The sequence below is a fragment of the Monodon monoceros genome, unplaced genomic scaffold (assembly GCF_005190385.1).
Source record: "Monodon monoceros isolate NGI ecotype Baffin Bay Population unplaced genomic scaffold, NGI_Narwhal_1 Super_Scaffold_10, whole genome shotgun sequence".
Classification (NCBI taxonomy): domain Eukaryota; kingdom Metazoa; phylum Chordata; class Mammalia; order Artiodactyla; family Monodontidae; genus Monodon; species Monodon monoceros.
The window spans coordinates 18919688-18946948 of NW_021703766.1; the positions used below are offsets into that span (position 1 = coordinate 18919688).

The following is a 27261-nucleotide window of genomic DNA, read 5'->3' on the forward strand; positions in this document are numbered from 1 at the left end:
GACTGCCAGGGAAGTCCCAGAAAGGAGATATTTTGAGCTCTTATACTTCACACTTTATATTATGGGCCACAATATGTATACTGTATTTATTTGTCTCTAGATCTGTCTTCCCCTTAGCCTGTAATCTCCCTGAAGGACAGGGATCTCGTGGGTGTTCCCCATGGTATGTCCAGTGCCCAGCACATACTCATTAAAAAGTGTGCAGGCTGACTGAGGGTCTCCCTGAGAGGGGTGGGCTCAGGGGGGAAACTGGAGGGGAATACCTCTGGGACAAGTTAGGATTTCGAGAAGACAAGCTGTGGATTGGGGGTGGGGAAAGTGGGTTTTTGAGAAGAAATGTTGGAAAGGAACGGAGAACGGTTGGGCTAGGACGCCAGGGGGTCCCTGGTGAGCCCCGCCCGGAGCCAGGGTGCCGGCGCGACGTGACGCAGCGGTTTGGCCGCTGTGGGGCGCCGTAGCCCGCGCCGTTGCCAGGGGAACGGGCCCGCGCCGGACTAGGCCCAGCCCGTCTCAGCCTCGCCCCGCGGTACAGCCAGCCCGCTCGAGCCGGAGCCGGAGGACTTGCGGGCCTAACCTCCCCCGCGCGGCCCGGGATGGGGCCCCGATCCGGGGCGCACCGCCTCCGGGTCTCGGGGACCGTCTCCGCTGCGAGAGTCTGAAGCGCCGCCGCCCTGGGGTGGGTGGACGGCCAGGCGTGGGGGCTGAGCCGCTGAGTGACCTTGGCAAGGCCGACCTGGCTCGGCCGACGACGCGCAGGTGAGGAGCCCCCGCTGCAGTTCTCACCTCGAAGCCTGGCCTGAGCCACGGGGCCAGAGCTGCCGCCGCCCGGCCGAGCTCTGCCCCTGGATCCCGCGGCCTGGGCTCCAGGTACCGGGCAGAGCGCCCGGCTTCCTTCTAGCATTCATCCGGTTCACAGATTTGCATTGACCGTCTGCTGTGTGCCAGGCTTTTTGCCAGGCGCGGGGCCACGGAGGGCTCCAGAGAGGACGCCGCGGTTCTCCAGAACCCGCAGTGTTAAGAAGGGGCGGGGCGGGGGGTGCGGGGAGCAGGCGCCAGATACACGACTAAAGTGATTTCAGGTCGGGTTAAATGCTCTGGTGCTGAAATGAAGGGAGGTGGTGAGGGAGGGTCCGCTGTATCATGTGAATTTTAAGCCAAGAGCTGAAGGTTGAAAAGGAGCCAGCATTGTGATCAGGGTAACGGTGTTTCTGGAAGAGGCAAAAGCAAATGCAAAGATCTGGAGGGAGCAGGTCCAGAGGAACAGCAAGCATGAGGGGAGCCTTGAAGGATGCGGTGGCGGTTTCAACTTTATCCTAGCAGGAGAAGGAAACCATTGAGGAGTTTTGATGAATTTCAAGTTTTGAAAAGCTCACCTCACTCTGGTGAGGTGAGCAGTGTGATTGTGACAGGGCACACCAGGGTGTCAGTTGAGGGCCATCCTAGTTCTGCCAGTCTAGCTGTGCCTCCTAGAATTTACTTAGTCTCTCTGAGACTCAGTGTCCTCATCTGTGAAAGGGGCATATTGTTCTGCATGTTGTTTATGAGGGAGAAAGTGAGGGGCCATTGACATCTGAGACCAATGACTAGAGAGGCCTATGAGAACAATTTGAAATGATAGGACCTACCTCAGAGAGTTGTGAGGGTTTAATAAGTGAATTCCATCAAAACACTTAAAGCAGTGCCTAGCACAGAATAAATGCCCTCTAAATGCTAGCGATGGTTACTGTTATTGTTGAAATACCGTAGGGGAGCAATGACTGGGGCTTGGATTAGGGTGATGGCAGCAGAAATGGTAAGAAGTGGCTTAACTTCCTTTCTTGAAGGAGAACTGGATTTAGAGATGGGTGAGGTGTGGTCCCTGTTTTTGTGGAACTGGTGGTTCACAGTGGGAGATGGGTTTGTAAACAGATAATCACCATGAGATTCAATAAAAGCAACATTGGTACTTAATTAGCCAGGTTTTTTTCTTTTGTTTTTCTTACTTATCTGTTCTGTCACAACTTTGTTCTTGATGACGGTTTCTTGGTGGGTGTTGCTCAAGGCTTGCTTCTGCCATCATGGGAGTTGATTTCCTGGTTAAAATCAAAAATGCTTGCCTCTGCTCACTGGCCTTGTTTCAGCTCCAAGTTGCTCCCTTCTTCTTGTCCTCTTTCCTTGGCTTAACTTGAATCCCAAACAGTTTGCAGTGGTTGCTTCAGGAAGAGAATGGCACAGGAAATGTCTGCAGACCACGTCAGCTCAGGAATGACTGAGGTTTCAAGCTTTTCCTGCCCTAGCATCAGACTTCTGCGTGTTGTTGCTGTGAGGAGCCCAGCCACATATGAGACCAATGACTAGAGAGGTCTATGAGAAAGGCTTGAGGTTCCAGTTCATTCTCTGGGAGTTGTTGTGATGTGTATCTCTTAGTCAGACTAGCCACTTCCCAGAATCTTAAGTCCAGAGACTTCTTTGGCACCTGTGGGTAATTCTAATAAACAAAGTACTTGCCCCTTGAAAGTTCTTTTATAAATGACATTTTGTGCTGTAAAACAGTGTGCACCATGCAGCATTTTCTTTCCAGCCCCTCCCTTAGATGGTTAAATTGGGCATCTGTTAAATCTCAGTGAAAATGGGTTTAAAAGTAGATCCTGGGAAAAACCCGGAAAACTTGTTTTGAAGTATCCACAGAAAATCACACACACAGCAACCATAAATCCTCTAGCTAAAAGAAAAGATGGTTGGGAATGAAACCTTCCTGTGGCATGCACCTTCCCTTTGGGTTCTGGAGTCACGGGGAGCTGAGCTGACCTTCAGCTGAGAACTGGAACAAGGTCCTGCCCAGCTGCTCCTCTGTTGTGCTGCCTGGTTGTCTGATTCCAGCTTTAACAAAAGCCGTAACAGCTCACAGGGAGCTCTTCAGCTGAACAACTCAGGACTTCTTTCGAGAGTGAGAAAGCATTGAACTAAAACTGAGTGCTCTTTTGTTGCATGGTTGTTAGGCAAGATTTCCTTGTTTGCCTGGCGCAGTACTGGGCTCTAGATCACACGAGCACATTTGGTCCACATGGCAGCCCACTGGGGCCAGGAGGGTAAGAGATGACACCCTTCAGTTATTTATTTGATGTATATATTTTTTTCAAAAGTAGTACATGCACATGGTAAAAAAAAAAAAAAAAAATCCAAACAGCACCAAGGAGTACATAGTAGAAGCAAATCTCTCTCATCCCCAGCCACTGGATCACCTTCTCACAGGCTATCCCTATGTTTGCTTTCTTGCATTTCTTTCCAGAGAGAACCTGTGCATATAGGAATGTAGATGTCTATCCATCCACCTTGGTTTTCACTCACTCGCGGCACACTCTACAACTGTCCCACATCTTGCTTTTCTGCTTAACTGTGTATCAAAAGTCATTTCATCCCTCATTATTTTTGATGTTATATAGCATTCCATTGTGTGGATGTGCCATATATTTGTTTATGTTGTTTTTTGTCCTTTATTATTACAAACAAGACTGCAATGAATCTTTGTGCACTTTATGAGCATATGTATAAGATAAATACCTAGAAATGGAATGTCTTGGCTCAAGGGTATATGTGTTCTCAAGTTTGGTAGACATTACCAAATTGCTTTCCAGCTAACCTTTTTGAAAAATAAATAAAGGAGAGATCCAAAGAGATGGCTTTGTGAAATTTGCCCACCAGGTTCCTCAATCTGTGAGTGGCAACGCAGGGACCAGAACCAGGCTATGTCTCCAGGCCTAGCCCTCTTCCCTGGTTCCAACCTGTTTCTCCTTGTTGGTAACTCAGATCTCCAGGCCCTCCAAGCCCCCACATCAGCCCTGTCACCTCTCTTCTGACCCCATCACTGTACCTTCCCAGTTCTGTGGCCTCTACCAACAAACCCTCTGGTAACTAAGTAGATTCTTTCCTGAAATTCTCAGACATCTTGCAAAAATGCAGGGATGCCTACAGCCTCTCCAGGGCTGGTACTTTTCACCTCAGTCTGGTTCTTTTACAATGCTATTCATGAATCTCAGAACAACATTCCTAAATATTTTTTTTTGGTGAGAGTAGAGGTGGGCAGGAGGGAAGTGGACCAGTCAGGTAACTATTCTGTAGTTCATAATGAGAACCTGAAATGGTAAGATTTTCCTCACTTAAATTAGGCATATAAATTAAGGTAGCCTAACCTTATTTGGAAAATGCTATTTTAGACTTTTAGCAAGTCAATGTTAACATAGATTATTGTCATCCTAGCAATGGCCTTCCCCTTGTTGGGACAGGGAGGGACCTGCACAGGCCCTCCAGCCTCCCTCAGAAGCCAGGTGGGCCCTTGGCTTACCAGGGCAGTGGCTACCTTTGGCCTAACACTCCACGGGGCCGCTTTGCTCTTGTCTTCTTTCTGTCTCCACCAGCTTAACTCTGTTGTTTGCTCGTGGCAGGAGAAGGTACTTGAGAATCTTTTGTCAAGGTCCACATACCTCTCAGCCCACCAAAGATACAGCAGGGCATCAGGGAGCTTGTGGGCTTGACCCCCACTTCCCACCCAACTCCTCCCAGTACACAGGGCTGCTGGGCTGCTGCCCTCCCTACGCCAGCCTGCTGTGGTGTCACCTCCCCCCATGCCTTTTCGCTTCTTGCTCATGCCCTCCTTCCCAGTGTGAATAGAAAGCTTTCTAAAACACCCATCACCTTTATGTCAACTCCCCTGTTTAAACTTTCTGTGATTCCCTGTGGCTCTTTCAACAGTGCCTAAACTTACTCACCTGGCCTCCTGTGATCACCTTGTTACTGAACCAAAGTCCTCCTGTGATCACCTTGTTACTGAACCAAAGTCGGATCTGCTTGCCCAACATGTAGCAAAGCCAACCTGCTGACGCCAGGCTGTGGTGAAGGCAAGTACGGTGTTTACTGCAGGATGCCAAGCAAAGGGAGTGGGAGACATGCCTCAGGTCCACTCCAGCTTGGTCTTTGAGTTAGAATTTTATTTTATTTTATTTTTTTTCGGTGGGGAGAGGGAGGAGAACAAAGAGGCTGGGATTAATCATCGTCCTGTGACATTTTTGTGACATTTCTTAATTGTAGTTTCAGGAGTCAGAATGTCTCTGGTTTATGATTCTTTGGCCAGGTGGTCCATGGCTCAGGGATCTGTTAGCTCATCTTGCCCTGGAGAAACAACCTGAGTTTGTACATTAATGATGACATCTATAGTAGCAATTTTAGTACATTAATGATGTCATCGACAACAGCAGTTTTAGTCATGTGACTCTGGTTGTTTAGTGTTCAGTTAGCACAGGATTGAGGTCAGAGGTGACTTGAAAGGGAATCAAGTTTTGGATAGAGAGATTAATCATAATCTTGGTAAGGGAACTTGGTTTTAGGGGCACTTGGTTTCAACCTAGGATCTGACCCTGCAACTTCCCAGGGCTCATCTCTCTCTCTCTCTCTCTCTCTGGATCTTGCCATACTGAATGGCTGGCCCTTGCAGGGCTGCCAGAATACCCATTCACCCACTTCCCTGAAATCTGTCTGGGCCCCCAGAAAGCAAGCCCCTGAGGGCAGGAACATGGTCTCATCTGTGTTTACATCTTTAACGCACAAGGGGGCTGGACCGCAATAAGCACTGACTGGGCCAAGGCATGAGTGCACAAGCTGGCCATGTTGTCTGGTAGCAGAACCGCGCATCTTTTAATCTGGTCTCCTAGGGAAGTGCTGAGAGGGGTAGGACAGCCAGAGAAGTCCCTGGGTCTGGTGACAGTGTGGTCCCATCCATGCTTGAAGCCTCATCTTGGATTATCTCCTACCTCCAAGCCCTTTTAATCAAAATTTTTGGGGCCAAAAGAATTTGTGGCCACCAACTCCACAAGGGAAAATATCATCAGTTAAGAGTTGGTTGTCTCAGGCTTTAGTTGCAGGCAGCATGGTACCAGGCTGCCCCCCCCGCAAGGGACTTACACCCAACAGCACCACCATCCCCTCATCCATGGTCTCATACAAGTGGTACCTCTCTGGGCCAAGGGTACTGGGGTTCGGTATCAGAGCAACCCCTAAGGCTGTTTGTGGTAGGCCCCTGGCCTCAGGTGGTGACTCCTCCTGCCTCAGGTGTCAGGGATGCAGCAGCACTGGGGGTGCCTGTGGCCATGGCCAGCCCACTCTGGAAGTGAGGACCTGTCAGCCAGCCATGTACCTCTGCTTCTTTCTTTATAAACTACCTCAAAGTGTTGGGTTATTCAGGTGTGAGGATGGCAAAGAGAAAGTCAGGACTTAGGAATCCCAATTAATGGGTTCCCTTCAAAGAAGTTGCCCTGGTGATATGGCTGGAGAACCTATGTGGAAGCCACAGGGATTTGTCCTCCTGAGCAGAACTGCCCAGCTCAACTGTATACACTGGGCTTGACCAGATGATCTTTGTTTCCAAAAATCAAGGACAAAGATTTGCCACCTCTGGGGACATTCCAAATAAAGTGAGGCCATCTTTTTGATCACCTTTGTCATCTTTGATCAAAGCTGAGAAGTTTAGAATGACAATCCAGTGGCCCAGCTCTTATGACAATGTGTTCCTTGGGACTACTGACTTAAGGAAGCAACTTGAACCAACCCCATCACTTTGGGCATAACCTCATAAAACCTCACAGAATATCAGATGCAGTAGCCTCCTCAGTCTGGAGAGATGAGGACACCCCAGAGGGCTATTTTAAGGGTAATCATAACGTCTACCATTTAGGGAACATTTATGTGTCAACGCTTTACCTACAGTTTTGCTGATCTATATACAGCCCTAGGTAGGCATCCCTACCCCTGTTTTTCAGATGAAGAAACTTAAGCCACTCAGCTAGTAAGTGAAGAACCAGGACTTGAACCTAGATCTGTTTCCTCCAAAGCTGGGGCTCTTTTTTCACCTTTCATTGCTTTTTACTGAAGACAAAGCAAGTGACCAAAGAATTCCAGTGGAGTCCCTGGGAGAAAACTAGGGTCACTCCATTTAGCTTTGTGATGAAGCTACTCAGACTCTCCAGGTTTGGTTTACAGAAGGCTCTGGGCCTCAGGTGGGATGAAGGGCAGAGTGGCTGAGTGTGAGTGTCTGGAAGCTAGGGTAACAGCCATGGGGCTGGCGTGGGGCGGGGGGGGGGGGGTATGGGTGCCTGGCGACTGTGCAGATTGAAGACAGGGCAGAACGGGCCAGATGGCTTTGGGTGAGTCAGGATTCCTCATCATTTACCGTGCCCACATTTCCTTTTATTTCAGATGTTTTCAAGTCAGAAAACATTTACTGAGCACCTACTATGTACAAGGTATGTTCTGGGTGCTTGGGGGAGGGGTTGTGGGGAACAGAGGTGAATGAATCACAGTACCTTTGCTGCCCTTAGGGGGAGCTGGCATAACAGGGGGGCAGACATGGAGATGGCAAAGTGTTCCAAACAGCAAAGTGACTTGCCCAATAAAGACTGAGTGTGAGGGCCCCCTGACTAACTTGGGACATCAGGGAAAGCTTCCTGGATGAGGTGATGCTTGCAGTGGGCTCTGAAAGTCAGGTCACATTTTGTTGGGTTTAGAAGTGAGGAAGGTGTTCAAGGCAGATGTGCTGAGCAGGGTCTGCCATACCCTTTGGCTTAGTCAGACTCCCTGGCCAACAGGCATGGACTCCTGAAAGGAGAGTCCAGCTGCCAGGGTTTTTTCTGCAGCTCTTGACCTTCCCACCAAGAGCTCCGAATTGGCCTGTCTACCCAGGTGGGGCACTGCCTGCCCAGGCTCTGGTCCCACCTCAGGCCCAGAGATACTGGGGTTGGGCTCTTTCTCCTGTAATGACAGGCCTACCCGTCTGCCCTGCATGTATCTTTGAGCACTGAGTCAGCTCTTGGGCTGAGCGATAGTGGGATGGGGGTAAAGAGTGCTGCCATCTGGTGGTTTGGCTCTGACCAAGGCCTGTCTTTCCCTGAACTCCCTCAAGTGAGTCAAAGGCATCAGTTCACCTTTTTGTTCTCACTGTACCAGGGCCACATTTACTTAGAGAAACATGGTCATTTCCACTGCTGGAGGGAACCAATGAGGATTCCTCCCCTCTCTTGTGTGCTGGCTTCTCTCCAGCCAAGAAGCCCCAGGTAGCTTATCTGAGGCACAGGGGAGATGGTTCAGGGTCCCCTAGTCCTTAAAGGGATTACATGCTTGCTGAGGGGCAGAGGCCAGTTCCCTCTTTTGAACACCTCCACTCCCTGTTTCCCTAAGCAAAGTGTAACGGGGCCCTCTCTGACACTTGCATTTGGGCCTCAGGACAGAGGTGACTAATCCCGACAGAATCAGCATGTGTTCTCATCGCTCTGGCCTCAGCCTGATATTGTTACCAGATGAGAACATGTCTTATTGGGTTTAACTCTGATGGCTGTGGAGACAGAGCAGAATAACAGGCAGTCACACTGTGAGCTGAATAAACCCTGGAACTTCCTACCTTGTCCTGGCTAGGACTGGGGCCAGAACTTTTTCTGGGGCTTTGAGACTAGCACTCTACTGCCATCCTCCCTCACTGCCAGGCTTCTCATGCTAGGGCCCCGGATTCCCCTGCAGAGTAGCTGGAGATGGCTTCACATACTAGCCTGCCCCTCCTGATGAAACCTGACTGCAGGCACGGGGCTCTGGGCTCCAGCCTGGGCCTCCTCAGGCTAATGATCTTTCTACCCTTTCTCCCTCTGGAGATGAACATCTGCAACAAGCCCTCTAACAAGACAGCCCCTGAGAAGAATGTGTGGACAGCACCTGCACAGGCCAGCGGACCCTCCCCGGAGCTGCAGGGCCAGCGGTCCCGCCGGAATGGGTGGAGCTGGCCCCCTCACCCGCTCCAGATTGTGGCCTGGCTGCTGTACCTCTTCTTTGCTGTGATTGGCTTTGGGGTCCTTGTTCCCCTCCTGCCTCACCACTGGGTGCCTGCTGGCTATGCTGTATCCTTGGGAAAGTGTGGGACTGGTACATAGAAGAGTGGGGACAGTGGATGGAGGGACATGGGCAAGGCCTGAAGCTGGGTTCCAGAGCCTCAGAGAGTGCAGATGGGCCCTGTCTCTGCCTGGGGGGACCAGTTGCCTACCTGCCTGGCCTCCAACCCCCATCTGACCCCTCTGCCTGATTGGGTGAGGGAACAGGCCTAACGAACCTTGGAGCGTTGAAAGCCCCACACAGATGGGAACCTCATCAACTGAGGTACCACGAGAGCAATTACAGAAGAGAACCTTAAAGCTCTCTTTAAGCTAATTGTGTCCAGAGCTCAACAAGGGATAAAAGAGAGTACCTTATTCCATTTATGAAATAATTTTTCACTTTTTGGAAAGAATAATGGTAGAATTCCTTTACATGGTAAGTTTCCTGGTACATTTAAAATATGGTTTTATTTACAGAGATTATTATGCTGTACCCAGGACTGTTTAGGAGCTCATCGATTTTATAAATCAGACTCTTTTAGGGTAAGGTTGAATTGACAAGAGGAGGGATAAATATGCCCTGGAAGCTCCTGGGAATTGTGACAAACATGAGCTTGCCTGAGCTTAGTGATGTGACTGCCCCAGCCCTGGCCACAACCCCCAGGAGCAGAGGATGTGGCTGCAAGTCTGGGCGGTTGAGGGGCAGCATGTGGCCATGTGCCCCAGTCCAGAGGGTGCCCATGAGAGTGTGCCTTGGTGTGTGTGCTTCATGGAGATGATTCTTTGGGCCTCTGGGAGAAGGTGGCCTAGCGTGAGCTAAAGGAGTTAGCAGGGATGAATTTGAAAGTCTCAGGCGTAGAGTCAGCACCCTTCAACTCAGCCCTTTCAGAGCTGCACAAGGCTGAGCAGCTTCTGCCAGCTCTCCGCGTCTTAGCCTCCTCCTCTGACAGGAGTCCTGCCTGCTTCCCAGGCAGGGGACAAGGAGCACACAAGGATGTGTGTGTGTGAGCACCAGAACGTATGAGCCATGAATGTGAGCATGCTGTCTTGGGAAACCATAGAGCCCTTGGCTGGTGGGTAGCCAGGGCAGGTGGGTGGAGAAAGACTCAAGAGAAGGTCGTTGGTCTCCGACGCCAGCAGTGTCACTGAGGGGCTTCCTGGTTCACTGGGGCCCAGGGCCTAGTCATCAACTTTGTACATGAAAACTAGACTTTCTCTGAGGTGACCAGCAGGGCTTAGTCAGTGCTGTTAAGTAGAATGCTTCATGGAACATTCCTCCCATGATCCGGAATGGGTACACCACTCACTCAGGACTACCTGGCTTTCTGCCATCAGGGTACCTGGGAAGCCAGATTAATAACCACATGTTTTGGAGTGAGCAGAATCAGAGCAAATAACAGTAACCAAGAGTAACTAGCATTTATTGAGCACTTATATGTGCCAGGCACTGTGCCAACCCCTATACATGGATGATCTTGTTCAACTCTCATAATAATCTGTAAGGAAGGTGTTCTCCCCACTTTCATAAAAGAAGTTGGGGCTCAGAGAGATTATAAAGTTTTTTTTTTAATTTTTATTTATTTTTGGCTGTGTTGGGTCTTTGTTGCTGCACGTGGGCTTTCCTCTGGTTGCTGCAAGCGGGGGCTACTCTTCATTGCGGTGCGAGGGCTTGTCATGCGGTGGCTTCTCTTGTTGTGGAGCATGGGCTCTAGGCGCTCAGGCTTCAGTAGTTGTGGTGCGTGGGCTCAGTAGTTGTGGCGCACAGCCTTAGTTGCTCCGCGGCATGTGGGATCTTCCTGGCCCAGGGCTGGAACCCGTGTCCCCTGCCTTGGCAGGCGGATTCTTAACCACCGTGCCACCACGGAAGCCCTCAGAGAGGGCACACAATTGCTACCCAGTGAGGCCAGGAGGACTGCTCAGGCAGTCTGACTCTGAGGCAGTGGAATGGTTTGAGGGTTTTGTCCTCCCCATATTTATTGCTTTGGGCAATGCTGGAGGCTCTTAGAACCACCTGGTTTGGCACTCCCATTTCCAGGCCTGAATGGTTCTCTGTCCTCCCTTCAAAGCTACTTTCCTTCTGCAGGCTCCCTCAGGGGCCCCTGCAGAATGAGGTAGGGTAAGGGTGTATACCAAGCACTCACCTTGCACCTAGAACTTGCCTGGGCCCTAGGGTTGCAAAGATGGGTAAAACAGGGCCCCAGCTCTAGATGTTCCGCTTCCAACAGGAGGAAAGCCTTGTAGGATGGAGATCATCACATGGTAAGTATGGGGGTAGGGATTTATACAGCAGACTGTGAGTGCAGGAAGAGGGCCATGTAGACCAACATCACCACCCAGATGCATACCTGTTGCTCTCAGCTCCCCTCCTTCCCTCTTCCTGGCCTCTCTAGGTACTCTTGGCTCCGCCCCTTTTCTTCATCACCTATATCTAGTCAGTCATCAAGTCCTGTTGATTTTGCCTCCTAAAAATCTATTGTATTTGCCCTCTTTTCTCCCCACTGCCATCTGCCTCTTTTACCTAGATGACCATTTCGTTTCCACACAGGTCTCCCCACACATGCTCTCACCCCGGCCAGTCCATCTCTATCCCTGCAGCGAGAGTGCCCTTTCAAAAAACAAATATGATAAAGTTACTCCCCAGCTTAACACCCTCTAATAGCTTCTTCCTGCCTTAAGGTTCAAGATCATCATGGCTCTCCACATTCTGGACTCTGCTTATCTCCCCAGCATCTTCTTATTTTATTTCCTCTGTTGTTCTCTGTTGCAACAACAGTGGTCTCTGCCTGGAAGCTCCTAGCCTCTCTCTCCACCCCAATACCCAGCTAAGTTAGAAGTCAAGACCTAGCAGCCCATGGGCCAGTTTGGCTTACAGATTTTTTTTTTTTAATTGAGGGATAATGAACACACAAAATGGACATATCTTAAGTATTTCTTTGGCAGGTACATTTAAAAAATATTTATTTCCTTGTCAACATTTTAAAAATGAGACGCCTCATATATCCAGACACAAATCCATATTTCTGGTTCCTTCTGAAAAGCCAGAATTTGGTGACATGGGCTCTCTTTCTTGCATGGCACCAATAAGCTGAGCTGGAACCACACATCTAGTTGGGACTCTGCTTGTTCCCAGTACCCAGCCAGGCCCCCTTTCCTCTTTATATTACCTGCCATGTTCCTGTTATCTGTTTCTCTCTAAGTCTCAACTGAGATGATACTTCCTCAGGGAAACTTTCCAGATCCCTTCAGACTAGATGAGGTCACCTGGTTACAAACTCACATAGTCCCCTGAACTTTTGTTATTGCAATCAACCTACTCTGTGTTTTCTGCCAGACTGTAGGCTCCCTGGGGCTAGGGACCAAGTCTGTCTTGCTCCTGCCATATCCTCAGTGCCTGGCATAGAGAAAGACCTCAGTAAATAGCTGAATGAATGAACCAGGGGGGTGGGGGGGAGGGAAGAAGTGTTGGAGCAGGCAGGAAACTAAATGTTTGCCCACATTCAGTGTGTCTGAAGAGAGCCTGGAATGGTAAGGAGTAGTGGTTGGTGATACCAGAGAGGTTTGAGAGGATTCAGAGGAAAAGGGGCCGTGAACACTGAGCTGAAGAGTAAACTTTAGCTTGAGAGCCACTGCAGGAGTTTAAGTAGGCAAGGCTTTAGGTTTAAGCTTTTTCAGAGCTCACTACCCAAGTAAAGGGTACTCAAGGGGACGCAGACATGAGAAGCAGAGTCAGGAGACTATGGAATAACCCAGGCAAGAGGTGACAGCCTGACCCACAGCCAGGGCCGTAGGGATAGAGAGGTTGTGTTGGGCCACAGGATTGTCTCTTTCAGCTCTGGTATAGCACATTAGGGTGGAGCCTGGCTCCTGCAGACATGTAGGAAAATTTGGCTTCTAGGAAGAGGAAGAAAAAAAGGAGGTTGGACAGCTGATGGATGGAGGATAAGTGATGGAGAGATGATGTCTACTTGGCTAGCAAGAGGATGGATGGATGGATCGACAGATAGCTAGATGGAGGGTGGATGGCTGCCTGGGTGGAATCTATTAGTGAAGTTTTACACATTCACTTTGCAGTAAGTTGTCAGCATACTGTGTCCAGCATTTGGTCCAACTGCTGAGCCGATAGATCCTGGAAGATCTGTGTTTCAGGAATTAGCCATGCTGCCCCCTGGCCAGCCCCTGAACATGTTAGGCCATCCCAGACATTCAGCCCCAGGCCTCCAAGTACCTGGACTCTAGATTGGGGAGGCAGTGGATATATGAGGCCCTGTCTGCAAGTGATTCTCCAACTGGCCTGGCTGCTGGAAGAGGATGTCTTCTTCCTTCTCAGAGCTGACTTCCTGTGAAAGAAAGATAAACAAGCTTAGAACTTATATTTTGGGTCCTTCAACCTTTAGAGGATGATCTCTCTCAGTCTCATTTAACCATTTAGAATCGGAAGCCAGGTCGGGTTCTGAGGCGAGATGAGCCAGGGCCTTCGCCAGGCCTGGATTAGTGAGGCCAGGGCCCTGTAGCTGGTCCCCTCAGCAGCAGCAGGCAGTGCTGGCTTGTGAGCTCCATTACCAGATAGCCCCTCTGCCCTTCCGTGTGGGGCGCAGGTAGGAGGTGGCACGGGCAGAGAGTCTCTGCACTGGGGAGGCACATGTAGGAAGAGAGCAGTTCTCTGGCCACAGGAAGCAGAAGTGGGGCTCTCAGCTGGCAGTGTGGAGTGAGTCTTTAACCTGTTGGGCCAGTGCATGGGCGCCATCTTTGCTGGTCACCTCGTGGTGCACCTGACTGCTGTTTCCATCGACCCAGCAGATGCCAACGTGCGGGACAAGAGCTATGCTGGGCCCCTGCCCATCTTCAACCGCAGCCAGCATGCACACGTCATTGAAGACCTGCACTGCAACTTGTGCGACGTGGATGTGTGAGTGCGTGTGGATGGGGTGTGTGTGGCCGATGAGTGTGCCCGGGGAACTGCCGGCGGGAGCTGAAGGCAGACAGGGGCATGCCCAGGCTTTACAGTTATTCTGAAGCCTCAGAACCCTCTTATTTCACACAGTCAAGAATCTTAGTGGAGTGACAGAGAACTGGGTAAGGGAGAAGGTGATTGGAAACAGAAGATGAGGAATAGCATTTCCAACAAAGTAGGACAATTGGCCCTGCCACAAACACTTCTGATGACTAACTCCACCAGTAACCACCCCCCTTCTCTCACCAGCATTCCCAGGTATGGGCGGAGAGGGGAGCAACACTTGACTCCTTACCATGTGCTAAGTGCTTATGAACAACCACCCTGCAGAGTGGGCAACATCTTTCTCACTTCACAGAGGAGGAAGAGTCCAATGCTCAGAAAGGCTGAGTGGCCTGAGGTTGGTCATATGGCTACTGGGCAGCCAGATTCACAACCCAGCCTGCCTGGCCCCGAAGCCAATACTGCTATCCTTGTTTATGCACGAAGAATCTGAGGCCCAGAGACGCCAAGTGACTTACTCCAGGTCACATTGAGGGGTCAGAATGTACAGAGCCCATACCCCCTTGGCTGGTCCAGACTGCCTCCCTAAGCCCCTCTCTGGAGGATCCCAGTCTCCCAGCCTTAGGTAGGGGATCAGGGATGGGGGTATGGTTCAAGGCTAGCTCCACACTTTTAATATTAAGCCCCAAGCAGCCTGTTGAAGGGGTTCTGTCCACAGGACAGAGAAAGAGCCAATGGCATTAAGATGCTGAGGACTTCGGCACCAGACCATCCTTTCTTTCACTAGACACCAGTCAGCGCGTTGTTCCTCAGTGGATGCCCTGGCAGTCGCTGCGTATTCCAGGGCTCCATTCTGTTCTGGGGGAGGGGGTCGAAATTTATTCTTCCACTCTCCTTTGGCCTTTCCTGGTTCCTCCCTGGGGCAGGGAGACTCTCTTGCATTCCTAATGTAGCCTCACCTCACCTGACTCACTGCGGTGAACTGCTTACTGCTCACCCAGGTGTCTGCTTACCCCTCTTCCTTTGGCTCCCTTTGGATTAGCCCAGATAGACTGGGGTTTTCTGGAAGAATGCCAGGAAAATTCCCATAGTCTGGCAGAGAAACAGGGACTCAAAAAATGGCGATGTCAGGAAGAGCAACGCAGGCCCTGGGTCCAGCAGCCTTGCTCTCTTCTGCTCCTTGGCCGGGCAGAGGGGGTCCTTGCTTGGAAAGGAAACTCCGTTTTCGTTTCACGCCACCATCACGCGGGTGCACTGTCCCAGAGCGGGACAGTATAACGCCGCCTACACCTCCTCCCGCCGCTGGGTACACCTCCCGTCCCCGCCCCCGCCCCCGCCCCCACCCCCACCCCCACCCCCACCCCGTCTCTTCAGAAGCGCTGCTTCCTCCGGGTGCCCCGCCCCACAGTGCCCCCCGCCAGAGGGCGCGCGTGCTCCCCTTTGACGCGCTCCGCTCTCCGCTTAGGCGCGGGTGGGTGACCCGCTCCAGGCGGGGAATCGGCAACCCCCCAGCCAGGCCGGGCAGCAAAAGGCGGGAGAAGCCCGCAACCGTGCTGTGCCCCTTCCCCACCGCAGGAGTGCTCGTTCCAAGCACTGCAGCGCCTGCAACAAATGCGTGTGCGGCTTCGACCACCACTGCAAGTGGCTCAACAACTGCGTGGGCGAGAGGAACTACCGGTGAGAGCCAGGCCCGGGCCACAGGGGTGCCTGGCGATGCCTGTGTCTGTGCGAGCCAGGGGCCTTGAACCTGTGTATGGGGCGGGGCGATGATAGGGGTACTTGGGGGACCTGTGCGCTGGTGTGCGTTAGTGTGTGTGCTGGTCTGCGGGTGATGCTCCCGATGGCTTCCGCCTGAGAGCGATGAGGGTAGGTTTGGAGTCTTTCTCCTGCTGGCCCAGGGAGAGGTGGGGAGCCTGTTGGGGGTGGCCACCTATACTCACCTTTGCCCTAAGGTTTTGGCTTCGTGAGGAGTCAGGGCTGTGGGGTCAGAGGCCCAGCTCCCCATCCTAACCACCGGCCCTTCTGAGCTCTGGGCCCTTGCCCAGCTGGAGCACCTGGGTGCTGACAGCTGCCCACGGCTGGGCCCAGGCTCTTTCTACACAGTGTGGCATCTGCCTTACTGGGCGTCCTGCTCCTCGTGCTGGTGGCCACTTATGTCTTTGTGGAGTTCTTTGTCAACCCCATGCAGCTGCGTACCAACCGCCACTTTGAAGGTCAGTGTGGGCTCCAGGCCCACTCCCATCCCCCAACCCTGGGCCTGTTCTGGTCACTGGTTACATCCCTGGCTGAGCACAGTCTGCCTGTGCCTTGCAGTCTTGAAGAATCACACAGATGTGTGGTTCGTGTTCCTGCCTGCTGCCCCTGTGGAGACACAGGCTCCTGCCATCCTGGCTCTGGCTGCCCTTCTCATCCTTCTGGGCCTGCTCTCCACAGCCCTGCTCGGCCACCTGCTCTGCTTCCACATTTATCTCAGTAAGTGCCCCCTGCCCCTACCCCCACATATACACCCACACCTGCCTTTCAGGGGATGGGAGTCCCTAAGCTGGAGGAAGTTACCCAGTTTGGGCTGTAGAGCCCTGAAACTATGCCCCTTCCTAGCGCTGGCTCTTTAATGGTGACCTGGTCTCACTCTATGGCTTAGTGTATATGGGGACAATGGTTTTAGCCTGTGGTTGGGTACCCTCCCTCAGCTTCTGAACTCCAGGGTTCCTTTTCCATTGCACTGAGCCCTCTCTTCACCCCCTCAGTGTGGCACAAGCTCACCACCTATGAATACATCGTGCAGCATCGTCCGCCCCAGGAGGCAAAGGGGGCCCACAGGGAGCTTGAGTCATGTCCCCCCAGGATGCGGCCCATTCAGGTATAGAAGTGGCCCAGAGGGCTGAGGGAGTGGGAGAAGGGGTGTGGGAGGGGTGGTGGGCTGTGCGAGTAGCCAGTGACAAGACGGGGCAAAGGGAAGCGGGCCTGGAAGAGCAGCTGGGGTAGGGGGTGCTGGAGGCAGCAGAGGCGAGGGCAAGCCTGTACTAAGCACGTGCCTACTTGCTCAAGTGTGGGCACAGCCAGAGGAAGCCCTGTGTTTCCCCGACCCCAGGGGAAAGGCTCGAAGCATGTGCTGGAGGGCACAGAACGTGGGAGCCTGGAAGCAGGCAGGTTGGGGCCGCAGGAGAAGAGAGAGGGATGGATCAAGGACTGGGTTACCAGGATAGAGCCATCAGTTCTTTCCACCTGTGACCCTGAGCCCTTATACCCGTTACCTCATTTAAATCTTGAAACAGCCCATGAGGCAGGTAATGCTACCGTACCCATGTTGCAGATGAACATATTGAGGCCAAGAAAGATTAAGCAAGCTGGGTCTAGGAAGAGTTAAGGTCTCTGCACTCTGAAGCAGGAATCCTCCAGCCCAGGCTCGGGGCCTGGCCAGCCCAGCTGTTGATCAGCCTATCCCCATTCCCATGCCCCTTGGCTTCCTGAGGTCAGCAGCTGGGGGTGGGGTGGTCCAGTCCTTGGAGCCCCCAGGGACTGGGAAGGCAGGGGGCCCAGGCAGGCCTTGTTGGGAAGGCTGAGCCCTGGATCCGAAGTCCTCATGGCAACTGGACACAAACACAGGCTGGTGGGTGGATTGGGGGAGTGCTTGGGACCCCACCTCTCCTGTTCTCATCACCAGGGGTGGGCCAGGCTGCCAGGCCTGGGTAGGCCTGGGGGAGTGATGGCTGTTGGTGGAAACCCCCTCCCCCCCCCCCCGCAACTGCCACACTGCTGGGTACCTGCCCTGGTGCTGGGCACGGAACCCATGTAAGCACAGTGGCAGCCATCCCGGGAGTGGGCACCATCCCTATCCCCACTTCACAGAGGAGACTGAGGCTCAGAGAGGTAGGCAGGAGACTTTCGCAAGCTTCACAGCCAGTGCCCATTGAGGCAGGGCTGGCCCTGGGATCCCCAGACTCGAATGCTCAGGACCCCTGCTCTGTAGTTACCGCCTGCTTAGGCTTTGGGGCCAGATGTGCCAGCAGCAAGGGCATTTAATACCATCGGAAAATGACCTGAGGGAGACGTCGGCAGAGGGAGAAGGGGTGTGTTTGTCCCATCGTACAGAGGAGAGCTGAGGCTGAGAGGTGCCATGTACCATTCAGGAATGTGCAAGTTTTGAATATCTCTGAGGGAGGATTGTAGGGACAGCTGGGGGAGGGGAATTTGAATGGGGACACCCTGGTGGCACCTTCAAACTTCCCCAGCTGGCTAGGGCCTGGCTCCTGTCCCATTCTGGCTCCTCAGGCTTCTGAGACCATCCTCTACTGCTGCCCTGCCCTCTGCCCTACACTTCTAGAACCCAGGGGCACCAGGGTAGGCTTTGCCCCCTCTCTCCTGGGCCCTGGAGGGGTGCTAGGTGCACACTGGTGAAGAGGAAATGTGTGGGGGGGAAGGATTCCCTTGGCGTCCCAGCCCTTGTGACTGGCCTTTGACTCCTTCCTCTTTCCCAGGGCTCCTCTGCTCAGGCTGGCACCCCCACACTCCTCCCCAAAGGGCCAGCCTGGGCAGGTGTTGGGCACAGGGCTTGCCCAGGGTTCATTCTCTGCCTCTGTGTAGCCAGCCGGTGACTGGCTGGGCTCTGGCCCCCAGATCTGCTAGGGCCATCCAGCAGGCAGCCTCCCCACCCCCACCCTGAGCAGGAATGTGGGAGGGGCCCCACTCTGGAGCCGTTGCCCCCAAACATAGGCTTGTTTTAGAGACGGTGTTGCTGTTACAGTGTCATCTCTGCATTAGTCAGGATGCCCGGGTCTCCATGGAAACGACTGCCGAGTCGCGACAGCTGTCCGGTGCCCTACCCCCAGCCACCCCACATCCTCCGCCAGGCTCCCTTCTCGGACTGTTTTTCCTGGCTTTTGTTTCCTCACCTGCAGTCCTCTTGGGTGCGGCTCGGCGCTTGCTGCATGCTGGGGTGCAAGCGTAGGCCACTCCTGCTACCTCCTGGCTTCAGACCCCTTCACTTTCAGGGGTTGGGTCTGCTACTCCCATGGTCACTGTGAGGATCAGCGACTAAACAAGACAGAGAACACCCATAAGCCTGGTCCCAGGTGGGGCTGTGGCGCTGTTTTTTCCACCACCTATTGCTTCCCTTTACCGGTAGAAGTTGGGGAGACTGCTCATCCCCCCACTCCCCGCCAGCAGCTGAGATTGTGTCTGGTACTCTGAGGACTCAGCTCCGAGGGAACCATGGATTCCTGCAGGTAGCCTCGCAGCCTCTGGTGCACACCCGGGTGTGTGAACTGCCCAGTCTCCCAACTAGGGAAAAACATCGGTTCAGAGACTGGAGCCCTGGGAGGAGCCAGGAGCAGGAGAGGGCCTCTCTGAGTCCCTCTTCTCCCCAACCCAACTTGGCCAGAACAGCTCTAGACTGGGTACGTTGGACACATGAGGCTGGAGGCTTCCTGGAGGAGGTAGAGTTTGACTAAATGAAGTGAGGAAAATGGTGGGGGTGGGGTAAGGTACAAACACAGGTGTTTTAAGCCTCGTTCTGCATTGGGGTTTTCCCAGCATACCTGGGAAGCCTGAAGGACAGCCCTAGACCTCTGTGCCCAGACCTCCCACAGTGACCAGTAAGGGGGTGTTGCATCCAAGATAGAGTGGGCCCAGGACCCAGAAGGCCCTGGACCCACACCTAGCCTCCCAGCCTCCCTCACCTCCATCTTCCCCAGGAGATGGAGTTCTACATGCGGACCTTCAGCCATGTGCGCCCAGAGCCCCCTGGCCAGGCCAGGCCTGCCTCAGTGAATGCTAAGTGAGTGCAACCTGGGCAAGTGCCACCTCACATCTCCCATTGGCATGGCAGGGCCATCTGAGGTGGGAGAAAGCCGTTAGGCCAAAGCCAAGGCACAGGTCTTGGTCCAGGCTATCATGGCCTGGGGCAGATCAATGCGCCTTTCCAGCTAGGAAGGGAGGCTTATTTTAGGACCTCCAACAGGGTGGGATTTGAAGGAACAACAGCATCCAGCATTTATCCTCCCACTTCCCCTTCAGCCCCTCCCGGTTCCTTGCCACCCGCGGCCACGTGGAGCCTCCACCGCCCTCCTCCCCAGAGACTCTCGCTCTGCCCCCCCGGATCCGACCCCAGGTAGGGGGGGACTGTGCTGGGCCCCCTGCCCAGGTTTGAAGGGGATGGGAAAGAAGCCTCTACCCCTCTCCACTCCTGCGCGTCTTTTGGCGATGTGAGGTCTGGGGAAGGGGTACTCAGGCTTCCCCCTGTCTCTGCAGAAAAAAAGGAAGCGGCGCATGTATAAGGTACGGACCTCCAGAACCTTGGACCGGGAGCCCCCGTTGCCCAGGCTGCCGGGTGAGCGCCCCTTCCTGACCGGATCCTGCTCGGGGAGCTACGAGGGAGGGAAAGGTAGGGCCCTAAGTGAGTAGCAGCTCCTAGTCTCACGTTCCCTTCCGGCCCCATAGGGCCGCGGACCCCCCGCCGCCGCTCTAGCTCGTCGTCGGATTCCGCTGACGCCAGCCCTGCAGGCGCCTACCACTCGGCGTCAGCCGAGTCCATGGACGAGATTCCAGTGGCTCAGACGCGCCTAGGCAGCGCCGGGGTGGCGCTGCAGGCGCGTGCGCCGGCCGTTTTCGTAAGCCCGAGTAGCGGCGAGCCCGGTGCGCGGGGCGGCCCGGAAGCCGGTCCCGCTTAGCTGGGACAAGAAACAGGGATGGCGGAGGAAAGGCGGGACAGACTCTCTATGCAACACCCCCCACCCCCGCCGTACTGAGTGCACTTTAGGGGCCGCTAAGGGCCGGCGGGATCGGCCCCCTCCCCCACGACTCAGCAATAACAGCCCCACCAGCCGTGATGCTCCAATAAACTTTTTTATGCTTTTGCGGAGTTAGTGCATACCTTCTTAATGGCAAGGGCCACGGGCCCTCCTGGAGCCGGACCATTGCAAGTTAGCCTAGGGGCAGAGGGTGAGGTGGGTTCCCCCCGCACACACACCGTACGCTGGGTGGCCACCCAGATTGTCATATGGAGAAGCTCAGGTACGGGGCTCCTGGTTGGGAAAGGTCCTAGAAGCTGCCTGGAGGAGGTTATTTTTCTTGAAGGTAGGGTTTGCACTTGGTGAGAGGAGGGGAAGCAGGCTTTGGGGTCGGGAGGCAGCAGCGGAAGCAGAGACTGCGAGGCTAACACCGGGCTGGGGTGGGAATAAATGAGGACGCGGACCCAGGAAGTCCAGGAGCTTTTCCCTGGCCGCGGGAGAGACGTCGGTGTACCAGTATTTTGGGGCTGGCACTCGTGATTCGTTTACTGTCCCCTCCCGCCCCCACTGACCCGGAGTTGTGACCTGGGATGCCACACGTTCATTGGAGAGCTGTGGTCTTGAGCCAGCTTTAGACCCCACTGTCACTAAGGGAAGGGACCTTCCCACTCCTCTGCACGCCCCCCCCCCCACGCCCCCCGCCAAAGGCCTTCGGTTGCTGCTCTGGGAAGTTGGATCTCCCCTGGAGGCGGGGATCAGCTTTGAACTTCAGGTCTGGTCACCCCAGCCACAGATGCAGCGGGATGAGACTATCGCAGCAGCTCCGCCCCCGCGGAGAGCGGAGAGGGCGGGGTCGGGTAGGTGGAGCCAGCGTGACCTTGGTCACTCTCCCGCCGAGACAGCCCCGGGGGTGGGACTCGCCGTCTCTATGGAGACCGAGAAACAAGGGAATAATACGGCGGAACCGCCCGGCCTGCAGTCCCGCCCCAGAGCCGGCAGGGAGCAGAGCTGTGGAGCCGCCTAGTCTCCTGCGTCCATCGGTCCATTCTTGCGTCTTTCTTTCTGTCCATCGAACGTGCACTGCAGGAGCAGCCACGAGGGAGAAGCCGGTAGGAGACCCCGGCGCCGACCACTCTAATCAATATCCTGCACGATAAGAAGGGGGTGGGGTGGGAGCGGCCTGGGAGGGGTCCCAACCCTGGATGGTACCGAGTTGAGGACACCAGCTGAGTGGTCCTGCCCTGGGCCCAAACGTTCCACCCCCCCACCCCCAACTCCTTGCTGACTGATTACTCCAGCTGTCCCAGCGGGAGCGAGCGTGGCCTGCAGACCCCTGGGACCGGGGCCTGTGACTTGGCACCACCTGATCAGCCTGAAATTACCAAGGATCCATCTTCTCACAGACAGAAGTGAGCACAGGTGCAGGGTCCTGCTAGGCCCCTGGAACAAGCATCCTGTGGCACTCAAGCTCCCCCAGACTTTACCCTTGGTGAACAAAGTGCGGGTCTCCTTCAGATTGCTGGTGGGAGATTGCAGTGTAGGGAGAGGGAAGGGGAGTGCTGTTTGAAAGGGATTCTGGACCCACCGAGTTGCTGCAATGTAGGCGCTGTGGGTGATCCCAGTTCCAGAAACTGCAACTTAAGGATGGGTGAGCGTGGTGACCCGGGGAGGGTTTTCAGTGTTAAGGCCAGTGGTAGTGGAAGGCGGGTAGGCAGGCAGGCTCCAGGCTGTGGTCACTGGAGGCTCTATTATAAAAGGGAGAGGTGGAAGATAGTTGCTGAGGACACAACTGAGGGTGTGGTCAGGGGCTGCAGATGTATGGAGAGAGGGTGAATTGTGAGGCTCTGGTTAGGGGTCTCAGTAAAGCCTGTGGGTGTGTGAACGGGGGACCCAGTCCCAGGGCTTCCCGTGTATGGATGGAAGTGGCTGCAGTGCAGGGCTGAGGGTGTGGTCAGGGAGGCCTCAGTACCAGGCTGTGTTACATGGAGGGAGTTTCAGTGCAGAGCTGAGGGTGTGGTTGGGGACTGCAGTGGGTACTGTGGGCAAGTGTGGGGAAGACCCTTTAGTGCAGGGCTGAGGGTTATTATTGGGGGGCCTCAGTACAGGGCTGTTAGTATATGTGTGGGGCGTGCATGCTGAGGGAATGGACCGGGGCCCTTTGTCCCAGGGCTGTGGGTGTGGTCAGGGGACTGCAGTAAGGGGTGTGGGGGGCACTTCAGTGCAGGGCTGGTGTGGTCAGGGAGGTCTGAGTACCAGGTTAAGGGGTGTGGTCAGTGGGACTAAGGCCGAAGGTATGGAGGGCCAGGGCTAAGTGCACACAGCTGTGAGTGTGTGGACTAGTGTGGTGGTGCTCAGGGTGTGGCCAGGAGGCCTCCACAGAGGGCTGAAGGTGTAGACATTGGGGAAGTGTGCTTCAGCGCAGAGCGTAGGTGTGAGGATTACAGGGCCAAGGCCACGGTCTCACTTGCCATCATGCCTCTAGGGGCTCATAACTCTACAACCCCCACTCAGGCTAGCCCCTCAATCTCCTGCTCCTCCTAAACTCCACAGATTGGGACGTTACAGCCCCAATGGCTGGAAAGGGGCCAGGAAGCCACGGTTGTGCCCCAGGTGCTGGGAGTGCTGATGTGCCCCACCCGTAAGCCCATTCTCCAGCCCAGCCCAGCAGCACTGGGAGCTTCTCCCTGAGCTGCCCTGACACCCTCCTGCCCTTAACAACATTCTCCAAGCAGTACCACCCTCCGTTAGCAACTGTCTCCAGGCTTCACAAACTGTGGCCAGGCCAGCCCCAAGTTCCCCTTCCCTCATGTTTTTGTTTAATAGCAAATAGTAACAAGGTCCCAGCTGGGCCAGCTGCACCCCTGCCTGTGCTCTGGCTCCCTTCTCAGCCTGGGCTGGGTCTTGCTGGGTCCTCATGACCCTGAGTGAGACACTGTCCTCACTAAATACCTGCCCAAGCAGCAGCCTGGCCTGGTCCTGACCCAGCCTGGCATGGAACTCCCAGGGAGGGGGCCCGCTCTGCCACCCTCACTTCCACCCAAGCAGGCCTTGTGCCAGGGCCAGACAAAGCCATGGCCCCAGCTGCCGCTCTCACAGTTTTTCTGGACAGTGCTACTCTGTTCCCAGCCTGGTGCGAGCATCATGATTTCATCTTCTGAACTCCACTCTGAGCCAGGCTGGCATTAAGTGACAGGACCTTTCCTCTCGGGGCTCTTCCTCACGGCTCTGGGGCCCAGTCAGACATTGAGTACTGGCCCCTTTCTGCAGGCAGCTCCATCTCCAGTTCTGAGGGTATGTGGCAGAAGTGCCTGCAACTTCAACCTTGCAGGTTTTGAGGTAGAGGCAGTGATGCTCTGTGCCTTGGGGGGTGGGGGGGAGAGCTTGGCTAGGAGGTGACCAAGGTGGGTCCCTAACAGGGTGGCATGGCAGCGAGCACAGATGTGGCTGGGCTGGAGGAAAGCTTCCGCAAGTTTGCCATCCATGGTGATCCCAAGGCCAGTGGGCACGAGCTGAATGGCAAGAACTGGGCCAAGCTGTGCAAGGACTGCAAGGTGGCTGACGGAAAGGCTGTGACAGGGACCGATGTCGACATCGTCTTCTCCAAAGTCAAGTGAGCCCCAGGCATTCCCTCCTTCTGATGTTCCCAGAAGGGGAAGTGGGGGGCTGGAACCAGGGAGGATGTGGAGAAGGGGGAAAACTCATGGTGTCCACATACCTGGCAGGGGGAAGTCTGCCCGGGTCATCAACTATGAGGAGTTCAAGAAGGCCCTAGAAGAGCTGGCACCCAAGCGATTCAAGGGGAAGAGCAAGGAGGAGGCCTTTGATGCCATCTGCCAGCTGGTGGCAGGCAAGGAACCAGCCAATGTGGGTGTTACTGTAAGTGCCCTGATGGTCTCGGCTGGCCACTGAGGGGGGGTATGGGGAATCTTGGCTGGGGTTGGAAGGGCTGGGCTCCCTAACCAGGTACCCCTGGGGGAACTCTGTCCAAACAGAAAGCAAAAACAGGGGGTGCTGTGGAATGGCTGACTGACACCAGCAAGTACACGGGCTCCCACAAGGAACGCTTCGATGAGAGCGGCAAGGGCAAGGGCATTGCTGGGCGGCAGGACATCCTGGATGACAGTGGCTATGTGAGTGCCTACAAGAATGCAGGTACCTATGATGCCAAGGTGAAGAAGTGAGGCCTGGGAAGGCCTCCCCTAGCACGGCTGCCCCTGCCAGAGGCTCAGGCCTGCGCCTAAGGGGCATGTGGAGCAAGAGAGCCCGGTCCCCTCCTTGCTGGATCTGCCGCCCAGCGCTTCCTGCCCAGCCCTATGGGGCCAGCCCACCAGACCTCTGACCCAGACTGCTCTGCATCCCCTTCCCCTTTTTCTTTCCCCCTCGACTTCTGTCTGTCTGAGGAGAGTCTGTGCCTATAGCCTCACCACCCCAACCTCGCCCCGGGCATGGCTAACCCCTGCCTGCTTGCCTCATATTTAAGCTGCTGCTCTGGCCAAGTGCCTAATTCTTACCCGGACCTCAATAAAGCCACCTTTTGTACCAATATGGCCTGGTCAGGTATATGACGACAAGGGTAATGACATTCACACCCCACGACCCCTCTGTCATCAACCCCTTCCAAGGCGCACTCTGCTGATTCTTCCACTGGCAGCCCCGCCCAAAAAAAGACACACACCAGGCCCCTTCCATTAGCACAGAGCCAGGCTGAACGAGGATGCTCTATAGGAAAATCAAAAGCCTTTTACCTCAGCCCTGACCTAGAGTTCTGACATCATGGCTATCTTCCCACAATTAGGGCCTCAGTCTTGGCCTCTCGGCTTTCACAGCAGGTGCGGGCGATGAGACAGCAAACTCAGACTGGGCTAAGCATTGGTGGGGCCCAGTGCCAGGCCTCAGCTCTAAGCTTGCTGACAGGCCTCCACTCCAGAGGGCTACCAAGGTGAGTCATTCTGGGCTGCATCTCAGAATATCAGAAAATGCAAGACAGCAGACAGTAGACAGTTCAACTCCCAATTTTATAGCTGAGGAAACTCAGGCCCAGAGAGTGAAAGGGCTTCTGCAGAACAGAGGCCAGAACCATGCCTCTTGCCTCCCTGGCCAGGCTGTTTCTAACACAGCAAGCCCCAACACTGATTTCCAAAAATGAGGCTGGATGGCCAGCAATAGAACTTGGCACCCAACATCAGCCTTTGACAGGTGAGCAGGGTGTCCAACACTGAAGGGGCCTCTTCTTGCTGATTCCCTCCCATCTGTTCATCATCCCAGGTTGCAGGGCAGTGGCGGGGAGGGGGTCCTCCCTCTGATCCTGAGAACTCCTGGGAGCTTTCAGATCAACCTTTTCTCCCCTCTGAGGTTCTCAGTGTTAGGCCAGAGTTATTCCCAAGTCTAAGGCTTTGGGGCCAACTCTCCCTCCTTCCTGCTGACAAGTGGGCTGGATGGAACTCAGGGACTGCCCAGAGTCCCTAAGAGTGCTAGAAAAGGCTTAAAAGGCACACATCCACAAATATTTTTTCTTGACCCAGATAATAAAGCAAAGCAGCACAACTGTTTATTCCCTCTCCCTCGGGCTGTTCTAGGATGTTCTTGCCCCAGGTGGCCCCGGAGTCCCTTGAGCCCAAAGTCACTTGGAGTGAGGGTAAAGAGTGGTAGTGTGGCTTGGAACAGAGACGCTGGGGGGTGAGGTGGGAATTAGAGAGCAGAGATCATCACCTGGTCACAGCAGAGCCTTGCCTAATGGCTGACAGTTGTGGGATCCTCCTGACTCCGCTGACCTTGCATTGCTCAGGGAAGAGTTTCAGACAGCTCTACCTCTCCCACCAGCATACAGTAAGAGGAATACTTCCTCCAGCCCTGGGGAATTGGTTTAAATTGCAAGCTTACTTAAATTAGCATAATAGGAGAGAAACCCAAATCCTGCAAATTGGCCTGGTCCAGGTTATTAAGCTATTAAGCTGCAGGTGAGATTACCATCCAGTGCGTATGGGAGCAGCAGTTTGGCCCCTCCTGTGATTGGCAGTGTGGCTTAGAGGAGCCCAGAGAGAGAACTGGCCGAGTCCCGAAACTCCACCTTGTAGGAGTAAAGCCCCCTCTTCTTTAAAAGTTATGGAGCCTGAGGGAAATCAAGGCCCACCCAGAGCCAGGAAGACCCTTAGTCTAGCAGAATCTGGTTCATGGCAGGAACTGACCAAACAATGCCACTTCAGCCCTTCCGTTATCACTGCTCCATCTCCCCATAGCCTCCTCATAGTGGAAAGCTTTGGGTACCCTTGCTAGCAAAGCCAGTTGGGCAAGGAAGAGAAGTTAGGATCTGTGGGATGGAGCCATTAAAACCCGCTATGTATAACTGGTGGGAAGGCCAAACCTCAGAGGGGCCCTGCCTCTCCTTTTGGAGAACTTCCCTGAGGACCTGTTTTCCATCCCAGCCTTGTTTCCTTCTTTCTCCTAATAGTGCCAGGCCCAGGGTGAGGAATTCTTGTCCACTTATTTTCTACTTGCTTCAGGGGTCTCCCTCCACTCCATGTTGAGCCCACTTAGCCCCATAGGGCAACAACTCTTTGGCCCTTCCCTTGATGCCACCAATCCCTACCCCTGCCCTCTGGACCAAGGGCCACACAGTGAAAATCAGAAACACAGTTGACCTCTGCATGAGTGGCCAGCAACCCTAGAGAGGGGCCTGGCCTAGGGTAGGACCAGCCAC

At 54.3% G+C, this 27261-nt stretch overlaps 1 protein-coding gene across 11 annotated transcripts; it reads left to right on the forward strand.

Moving 5' to 3' along the window:
- Window positions 1-490: 490 nt before the first annotated feature.
- Window positions 491-25107, forward strand: LOC114885011 (tubulin polymerization-promoting protein family member 3). Of its 11 annotated transcripts, none has more exons than XR_003790996.1 (16): window positions 491-756; window positions 4729-4874; window positions 7225-7271; window positions 8667-8909; window positions 13613-13788; window positions 15412-15513; window positions 15925-16049; window positions 16150-16308; window positions 16584-16696; window positions 19530-19612; window positions 19852-19945; window positions 20086-20218; window positions 21544-21673; window positions 23981-24174; window positions 24287-24440; window positions 24557-25107. XR_003790996.1 is itself a non-coding variant. In XM_029204290.1 (16 exons), exons 3-16 carry the CDS (start codon window positions 7263-7265, stop codon window positions 24743-24745), a joined length of 1797 nt encoding a protein of 598 aa, XP_029060123.1. In that variant the 5' UTR covers window positions 491-756; window positions 4729-4874; window positions 7225-7262; the 3' UTR covers window positions 24746-25107. The 11 variants fall into 11 exon arrangements, 7 of the variants coding, with proteins under 7 accessions (XP_029060123.1, XP_029060054.1, XP_029060072.1 ...); XR_003790997.1 differs by lacking the exons at window positions 24287-24440; window positions 24557-25107 and adding exons at window positions 21863-21973; window positions 23691-23855 and having other exon boundaries at window positions 8667-8934; window positions 13680-13788; window positions 23981-24160; XR_003790989.1 differs by lacking the exons at window positions 24287-24440; window positions 24557-25107 and adding exons at window positions 21863-21973; window positions 23691-23855 and having other exon boundaries at window positions 23981-24160.
- Window positions 25108-27261: the final 2154 nt, after the last annotated feature.

What these genes read in the sequence shown, in the direction of transcription:
- LOC114885011 (XM_029204290.1), top strand. An exon ending in TACCAACCGCCACTTTGAAG is followed by an intron (nt 16,050 to 16,149) that starts GTCAGTGTGGGC and finishes TGTGCCTTGCAG; the next exon opens with TCTTGAAGAATCACACAGAT. An exon ending in CAGCCACGAGGGAGAAGCCG is followed by an intron (nt 21,674 to 23,980) that starts GTAGGAGACCCC and finishes GGTCCCTAACAG; the next exon opens with GGTGGCATGGCAGCGAGCAC.